At 36.4% G+C, this 9,627-nt stretch overlaps 1 protein-coding gene across 1 annotated transcript; it reads left to right on the top strand.

The window, feature by feature from the left end:
• Positions 1-519: 519 nt before the first annotated feature.
• rab31 (RAB31, member RAS oncogene family) lies at positions 520-9,397 on the top strand. Its single transcript, XM_053330217.1, has 7 exons — positions 520-677; positions 2,561-2,640; positions 3,681-3,762; positions 5,056-5,127; positions 5,622-5,728; positions 6,147-6,256; positions 7,161-9,397. The coding sequence occupies exons 1-7, from the start codon at positions 642-644 to the stop codon at positions 7,256-7,258; spliced, it is 585 nt and encodes a 194-aa protein (XP_053186192.1). The 5' UTR covers positions 520-641; the 3' UTR covers positions 7,259-9,397.
• Positions 9,398-9,627: the final 230 nt, after the last annotated feature.

The following is a 9,627-nucleotide window of genomic DNA, read 5'->3' on the forward strand; positions in this document are numbered from 1 at the left end:
CTATTTTCCATTACACATTCCCTGAGTACTTTCCCCTCTTGCAACTTAATGAGTTTGACAATTAAACCTTTTCATTCTTTTTAAAGAAACTTATTTGTTTCTAATTGGGGTTTTTGGACTCAGTATCAAGGTTTTACTTCAAAGAGATAATAAAAACACTATTCTTTTAAACGGATGTCCGATTTGGAAAGTATCCCGTCAAGTTAGAAAACAAGCAGTCAGGAAGAGACCGGATGTCAGCAACTTTGTTTTCAAAATTAAGGCATCGTTAATTCCAAAATTTAAAACTGTTTGTTGGGAGTTTTTAATTGTAATTCGAGGTATAATTAACGATTATGCTATTAAGAGTCTTATTATTCTTTGTCATATGAACTATATCAGGTGTTATAAACCACAATATGGATTATTCCGTTCAATTTTGTGTTATAATGTGTTATTTTGAAAGGCGTGACCGGATGTGGTGATTTCTCATTAGAACCGCTTAATGCTACTTTACATAGATGGTGAGTCTGTCTCAGGGGCTGGGTTTCTCTTTTATCCAAGAAGACGAAAAAAAATCTTTGAGTTTCAAGCATGACGAGACAAAGACACTGAGTAAACACTGACAAATAATGATTTAAAAAACACTCTGAGAACTTGCCATGGCCATAAGGGAGCTCAAAGTTTGCCTTTTAGGGGTAAGTGGCAGATGTTTTTTGTTGATCCATTTTGGGGGAAATTCCTTCAGTCTGCTGCGGACTGTAACTAACCGACAACAGTTAGACGTTAACAACACTGTAAGCAGACGTTATCGAACATTAATGCAACTGTCACCCGTCGGCTTGTGTATTTTTTGGAAAACTGACTGTACTTTATCGTGTTGTTGCTGTTCAAAAAAACAAACTAGGAAATGTTAGTAAGTTATGTTGATAGCTAGCGAAAACCAATAGCTTACGGGGCCGGTGGGCGCAGCAGTGGTTTTTCGTTTTTCTTGTCGTTTGAATGTTAACCTACGTCTGTTTTTCCTTCTCAAAATCCAACTAACTGTAACCAACGGTCAGTTTCACTTATATTTTTCTAACGGCTCTGACAGTTTATCATCCATTACGTCATGGCTACAAGCAAGCCGTTAAATTTCCTGCTGCGTAAGCAAAACACACCAGAGCCTCTTTATAATGGGTCACAGCGACGGTCAGCTGTGCTTTAACTCTAAACTTTCATTTATTGATGAAGTAAAGATGAAACAGACGTTTTTGGAAAGTTGAGTTACAGCTACCAGGCCTGTGCATACCGCTGCAGGCTACCTTATAATGGTCATAACCAGGGTGTAATGTAATAGGTTACAGATAACTAGTTGGCCTATTTAAAATGTATTAAGTAATGGAACTATTTCACTTACTTAATCAAAGTAATGTAACTTATTGTATTTGATTACTTTTCTAATGAATGCTTTCAACTGTGTACCCATTAAGCACCAAAATCTAAGTTCAGGTATTTTTCATGACATGATTTAGGGAGGTCTTTTCTCATAAAGCAAGATTCATCTCTCATATGGAAATTTACTCATTAGTTCATGTAGATGAACTGTAGATGTAAAATAAAAATATTTTATGAAAAAAAAGTCTAAAGTCATGGGCTTAATTGGTACTGTGACACCATTTGTGTTCTCCAAATAAGCCCAGTTTATTTACAAAATTTTTAAAAAGTGGATTTCAAAGAATTAAAAACAGCAATATACAGTACCAGTCTAAAGTTTGGACACATTTTCCCATTCACATCAAAGAGAAGTGTGTGTCCAAACTTTTGACTGGTACTGTATGTATTCAGTAACATGTTAAATCTGACTTCAGATGTAACCCCCTTTGTAATAATCAACATTTTCATTAGTAACTGTAATTTAATTACACATTTTTTCTCAGTAACTAACGAGTACGGTTTCATTAATTTTGTAATTAAGTTAGGTTATGACATTACATCCCAACACTGGTCATAACTATCCAATGTCTTCCCTACTCCATTGTTACTTCTTTGCTAGTTTATATATAAGGCAGACTGTAGTCATAATTTCATCTTTTGAAGCTAGGATAAGAGTTGTCATTATGCCTGGATCAGCTTAAAGGTATGCAATATACATGACATGAGGTCAAAAAAGCTCTCAAAGCCCGGAGATTTCATGTTACTCATTGAATGGTTGGGTTTCTGTTTTCTTTTGTTGAGACTTTGCTGGTCAGACAGGGATGATCAAGGATGTAAAGTTGAAGTAAACCACCTTTTAATGGTTATAACTATCCAGTGTTTTCACTAGTCTATTGTTAATCAAAGGTTTCAGATTTCATGTTACTTGTTGGGTGGTTGGATTTTTGTTTTGTTTTGTTGAGAGTTTGACCAAATAAGTCATGCTGGCAATAAATACAGAGCAAGATGCAGAGTTGCTGGACTAACAGGAACATATCTGATGGGGCCGGCATGTGACCAGACAGTTGCATAATCAATAAAGGGGTTCAATAGGGACCACTGACTGACTGACTGACTCTGTGTACATTACATGAGCTGGGATTTATGTGTGACCCTCTTTTTACAGGACACTGGCGTTGGGAAATCCAGTATAGTTTGCCGGTTCGTTCAGGATCATTTCGACCACAACATAAGTCCCACGATAGGGTAAGAGCACTTCAACACAAGTCACAACAAGACATCAGTGTAAGCACAAGAAATAAACATAGACAGAGGTGGTCTAAAGTTTTATTCAGGGTTCCCACAGTCATTGAAAATCATGAAATTAAGTAAAATCATTAAAAGAATTAGAATGGAATTTAATTTAATTTTGTTGTCTGTAATGAAAAGTTTGTAAATGGTTATTAGAATTGTGTTATGGGTCCTTGAAAAGTCATGAAAAAATGTTTGAAATTATGTCTTTGAAAATGTGTAGGAACCTAGCATATTTGTTTATGCGTTTATGAAGACCAAAATCAATATTACCACTGAGTATTTGAATTCCATTGAAGCAATTTGATTTGCAGAGAAGAAAGAAGATGAAAAAGATGAAAAGAAGAAGAATGCGTGATCTCATGTGATAAAAAAAGAAGCCCATATCAGACTCATTTAGCCCAAACTAACTAACCGCTCAGCAGACATTTAAACCTCAGTACTGTGATGTGGTATCAGCAGAAAGGAAATCTATTTTTTTCTTTCATTCTTTCTTTCTTTCGTTTTACTTTATTTTAACAACAGTAACCATAACAATGGAAGCATGCCTATACTTTTTCATAAAATCTCACAAGTAAACACAAAATAGACAGTAGATAGTATCAGGCCTGTTGGCAGCAGATTTATGAAAAGATAGTTTAAAAAAAAAAAATTTAAATGAATATACTATACATCAGGCAAGTACCAAGCTTAAACACTCAAAGGGAATGACTTATGCTGAATTAAGACCTCCAAGTTTGGAAAAAATGATTTTGGCTTTAAAATAATGCCAAAAATGTTTAGCCCACCATCAGCGCTGACATTTTTATTGGGTTGTCTCTTTGAGGTTCGATTGGTTCTTTAAACACATCTGGGTTCAGTGTCATATGCTCTCTATACTCAGTGTTATTTGTTTCCTGCTGACTGGTAATGATTTATTTCCTGTTTTTTTTTTTTTGTTTTTTTTAAGAATTTACTTAGAAACACTGTTGTGAAATGCATGTTACCATCAACAGAGCATCATTCCTGACTAAGACAGTGCCATGTGGAAGTGAACTACACAAATTCCTGATCTGGGATACAGCAGGACAGGAGAGGGTGAGTATGCCCATGACATAAATTCTTCAGCTCGTTACTATTAGATTTAATTTTGCACACATGACTATGAATCACGTTTTTTTTTTTTTTTTTTAATGTTAATTTTCCGTTACAATTTGCATTAGGAAGCTAGCAGTGACACAATCACTTCACTGTCAGGGGTCCCTCATGACATCAAGTTATTATTAGGCGCGAAATAGGATGATTCACATAAGGTTCAAAGGTCACGAGACTGCAGAATCAACATTATGATTCATTTGATGGACGAGTGGGGGATGGTGTGTGTATAGCTGAAGCTACACAGACAAACTTACTGCTGGGAAAAAAACTAGTCCAAGTATTTTCCTGCTTGTGCAAATGATACCTTGAAACATTGTCTGAGTTACCAGTGTTTAAAATCTACTTTATTTGATATTCTAATATTAAATTCATACACCTTACTATCTTCTTGATTGTAGTCTGGAGTCTTTTTGACTGTGCGTGACCAATCTAACACAGTGAAACATTTGATTATAGCATTACTAAGAGTGTTTTTTGGGGGTGTTTATTTGAGGAAAGGTATGTCTCTGCAGCAGCTGATTAACTAAGATGTTGTTATGTCTGCCTACAAATTAAAAATACTGTGTGGCATTTTTTGACCTCTAGTAATGCTGTAATGTTTTGATGAGTGATTTGTTTGTACTGCATGCATTACCACAAGCCCGCAGGCGAGATGATAACAAAATTCCACTGACTGCAGTGAGACGTAATGCGCCACAAAGACAGCAGTGTGCCAGTTAAAGAGAAGAAGAAGAAGAAGAAGACTGTACAGTGATATCAGCATTAAACATTAAAGATTTTTAAACTGACTTAAGAAGAGACATGTATTCAACATGTTAGATTAAGGACGTACACAGTGAATTTTAGTGAGAAATGTTGAATGTAGTTTACAATGAAAACTCCATAAAAGGTACTTGTGAACAGGATTTGGTAAAATATTCACAGTGAGAGCAAAGTTTGAGACATTTGAGCTACCTACATAGTGAGTTAAGAGGAATTGAAAGGATGTAACTTTTTCCACCACTCATCACATAAAAATGTTTAGACATCATCTTTCCACAGTACAGTATGCTGTATCATTCCTCTATGGGTTAACGCAACATTTTTTATTTTGTGAGTCAGTTGCACATGTAAGATTGGGTTTAATTATAATGGCTACAGACTGTTATAGAAATCAGATTTTTAAAGCACCTTGGGTAACAGTGCTATTCAATTTAAGTGAGCTTACAACTATGTGTGTGTTGTGTTTTTTAGTTTCACTCATTAGCTCCTATGTACTACCGAGGATCGGCTGCTGCTGTCATCGTCTATGATATTACTAAACTGGTAAGAGTAACAGCACACTTCTTATTTCAAAACCAACACAGTGACTTAAACCTAAGTGATGTTGTGGATGTCCAGATGTCCAGCCCAGCAGACAAAACCATCTTAACACACTACTGTTAGGGTGCTCTTGAACAATGCCCTTCATCCCATCTGTACCAGTGGAGCTGCTGTTTGCTCAGCAACTCTCTGGTTGATTTAATGTGTTAAAATGTGGCAGCAGGTTTCCCCACTAAGAGCCTGATGTAAAATCCAATTACTTTTCCATCACTCTTGGATGCTGTGCTTCCATGACCTACAAATGCCATTCCTTTTCTAGTCTGTAAATGGAAAAACCACCATCTAATTCAATAAATATGTGACATATGTAGTTGAAAATGTTTGGCATATTGTTGTAAAGTGACCACAATGTTGGAATTTCCTGATTAAAGATTATGCTAAAAAAAAAAAAAACTTGCTGCTCCTAAAATTGACTGTTATGTGCTCTTTTTGACCAGGACTCTTTCCAGACACTGAAGAAATGGGTGAAGGAGCTGAAGGAGCACGGTCCAGAGGATATTGTTGTAGCCATAGCAGGGAACAAAAATGATTTAGGAGACATCAGGTGGGCTAATTTTGTTCTTCTGTAGCTTTAAAAACCTGCTTCATAGAGTGCTACATGTTTGGCCCAACAGAAATAGTATTTAATTGAGTCAGCTTTCAATAGATTTCTTAAATTTTTATTAAATAAATTAATAATAACAAACTAGCAAATACTGAGTGCCATGAAACAAATTGCTAACTGCTGGGCACTAGTAGGCTTATTTCTAGTAGTGACAAGCATGTCTTAATAGCCATCTGTGCAATAAATGCCTTAACTCATCCTCCTCTCCTCCGTGGATTATCATTTCCAGCCCTCCTCCAGAACAAACTAGTTAGAGATGGAATGGATGAAAGTCTTTGATGAGAAATTTTATTTGCCACGGGACCCTTGTAAACTTGTGAGCCTAATCCACACTTTACATTTGTGTCCTCTCTTACAGGGAAGTGCCTATGAAGGAAGCTAAGGAGTTTGCTGAATCAATCGCAGCTATTTTCATCGAGACTAGTGCCAGAAATGCTGTCAATGTTGAGGAGCTCTTTCAGAAAATCAGTAGGTGTCATGCCTTCACGTGTCCATATCATGCGTGTCAGAATGTACTACTTTTTGCAGGGTAGCAGCAAAGAGACAAAATAATGCAGCTGACTTAAAGCTCATCAAGAAGTAAGAAAATGTAGGAAAAGAAATCACTGAAGATAAAGGCCTGTGTACTCGTAGAAAAGCTACAGGCGTGTTTTTAATAACTAAATGTGACTTATACTATAAAAAGGGTAAACCAGTGTAGTATCACACCTCCATAAAGCTGAGAGACTCAGTAGAGGCAATTTAAAGAATAGCAGCATCTTTCCTTGCCTCCTAAATGCCTTTTAAATGTAGTTTGGAACACAGGCTATCTGTATATAATATTAATTATATAGACTGTGGTGGCCCACCATAGTGTAATTTGTTCCACCACAGTTTCATAGTGAGCCAAACATATCTGTACTAAAGCACAAAATTGTTTAGAGTACAAATGTTTTATGTTTTATAGATATAACCTCTTAATTTTGCTCTCAGAGTGTACCAGAATGATGCATTAGACTTAAAAATGTGCCCCAGACCCTTCTAGAGGGTCAGATTGAGGTCCAACCATCATAGTCTGTCTAAATTCTGCGGGAAACACTGTTAATAAGATTACTTTCTGTCATAAAGTGCCAATATATTTGTTTTAGATGTTTAAAATGACACTATTCTTTAAAGATCAAGAAATATATCTGTTTCATCTATATAGCCCTTGAAGTGTGTATCAAGCAAAGAAGTAGTCCTGGCATTGTGATATGTAGTCAACATATATATGGCGACAACACACTGCTTAATACAGCGTTGCAGTATGAACCATACAACACTTCACATTAATCTGCTATGACAACAGTGTAACTGTCATTAATCTGCTAAATAACCCTGTGTTGTATTTTAGGTAAACAGATTCCGCCCCTGGAGAATCCTGAAGTGGACAGCAACGAGTCCTTTAAGCTCACCCGGCAGCCAGCTCCGTCCGCCAGGAGATGCTGCTAGTACCAACGATGTGGCTGATGATGAGTTTGCATCCTTCAGCACCCAGGGATCAGCACATAGTCCACAATGCACACAGTGTCTTACTCCAGGAAAAGACCAGAGACAGTGGACAGACAGAGGTCAGCTTGCATGTGTGGTCAACTGCAACTTGAGACAGAAAAAGTATTAACAGTATTAGTATTAAATTGGTCAATGTGCCAGTTTCATCAAGCACATTTTGTTAATTTAATTGTAGCAGTTTTAACTCTGATGATGTCAGAAAGCAGAAAGCCTCCAGTTTGTCCCCCTCAGGTGGTGTTTTGCTGAATTACAAGAAAGACTCCTGTCTATGTGGTATGGTACATAGCTCATTACAAAGAGGCATAACATATTAAATAACAGTTTTATCCCATTATCCTGAGTCACTTTCATATAAAGCACAAATTAATAACAAGTCATCTAGGTGATCTAGCTAATGTGCTTTATAAATCTGAGTTTTAGTTGTTGATGCAACTGCATTTTCAACTTAAGAGCCAACTGCTCTGTAGGTTTTCATTGCACTGCGACTCTTAAATGGCACACATTAAATGGACTTTACCAGTAGTAGGAGTAGTATGTTTTTTTGGTTTTTGGTTTTTGTTTTATCATGGCTATTTTCCCTCTCACTGAGCTTTTGTGTTCATGTATGTATCACTCCTGTATAGAATTTCATTAGAATTTTTGAAAGGGTTTTAAAAGGTTGTTAAGATCGAACCTCAGACGAGCATTCAGTCCTACGGCTCAGATGCAGAGGCTTTACATTCCTCTTCGTCATGTGTTTTCACACACATCTGCTGTACAAGGGTTTAACTGTAATGCTGTAGAATGAATTGCTTAGGGGCCTAAATCGTAATTACAGTATGACACCCCCGCCCCCCCTCCCCCCCCCCCCCCTGCTGAAACACTGTGACCAATACAAGAATTGTTTACATAGTAATTTGTTAAAGATGTTTTCTACATGCTGAAATGTTTTGTCTGAAATTTCACTACAGGGAATGACTGTATACGAGTGCCAAACATGAGTTTTTCCATGTATTTTTACCTTCAAAACAAGTAACATTTATACCATTGTGAGGAGAAAAAAGCATGCATGTATTTTACTCTAATTTTACGTGTTGAAATGATGTCCAAGGTCCAAATAGGTTGTGTTGTATACACTAACCAAACTCTAAAGTAGCATATGGTTATATATCCTTAAACTAAGAGATTTTGTCTAGCTAGAAAGTGGGGAAAGGGTAACAGTGTAGACCAGCCCAGTGGTAAAATTTGAATTCTATAAGTTTGTATAGTGTTTGCTGCTGTTTGGCAGTAATGCCCTTGGATTTGACCACTTGAGATTTTTTAAACAGCACTTTTTCACACAGCATTCATTTCAAGTTTGTTTTGCAGGAGTTGAAACACTTACTGTACTCCATAACAGTAGTATGAGATAAAAGATTGAAATTGACATGGAAGATAACATGATAGATAGAACACGGTCACCTATTTAACAGTATATCTGGTTTTACATTTGGCTTGAAGAAAATGTTTACATTTGTACTCAGTTAAAAACGTACAACTTACCCCTTTGATAGACTAATTGAGTTAAAGTTTATGTTTTTTAATTCAGCCAAATCATATGACTACAATCTTCCACTAAACTGAAACTGAAAGGTGAAATTGAATTAAGAGCTGTTGGTGAGTCTGAGGCACCATTATATCATAATAACCAACAAATTTAGGATTGACAAAAAAACCTTCACAAAGCTCATTGTCAGTTCGCTTCACAGTTTGGCGTGATATTACTTCCATACAAGAGAGAATGATGAGTTTTATCCGAGTTATGCATTTCCATCGTGATGGAGATTTCTGACAAGTGCTATGTTCACTGCTACAAAAGTGCCTTTTTAATGTTTTTCTAAACAGATGTATATGACATGGCTAAAAGTGCATACTGCTAGAATAATGCATGAATTGTCTAAATCAGTGCAGACTTATTTTTTGCATAACATTCAGTTTCAAAACTGCCAGGTATTTGCAACCCCCCCTATACTGTATGCCTAAGTCATGCTTTTGTGTATCCTGTGTACAACAAATTAACTTTTGTATATTAATCAGTGTAATAAAGTAGTAATTATTCTATTTTTCTGTTTTGTGTGATTCTTTTGAAGCAGAGTAGAGGTTTCTGGCACAACTTCACCCACCCGCAAGGTGCACGGAGTACGGAAAAAAGTTTATAAAAAGCCAAAGCTCTTTATTAATAGACCAGAAACGGTCTATTAATAAAGTAGTTCTATACTACAAGTGTAGCTGGAGCTTTGACTTTTTTTGCTCCAGTTACCATCTGAAATACACCAGAACACTCTGCAGCT

The sequence above is a fragment of the Scomber japonicus genome, chromosome 12, assembly GCF_027409825.1.
Source record: "Scomber japonicus isolate fScoJap1 chromosome 12, fScoJap1.pri, whole genome shotgun sequence".
Taxonomy (NCBI): Eukaryota; Metazoa; Chordata; class Actinopteri; order Scombriformes; family Scombridae; genus Scomber; species Scomber japonicus.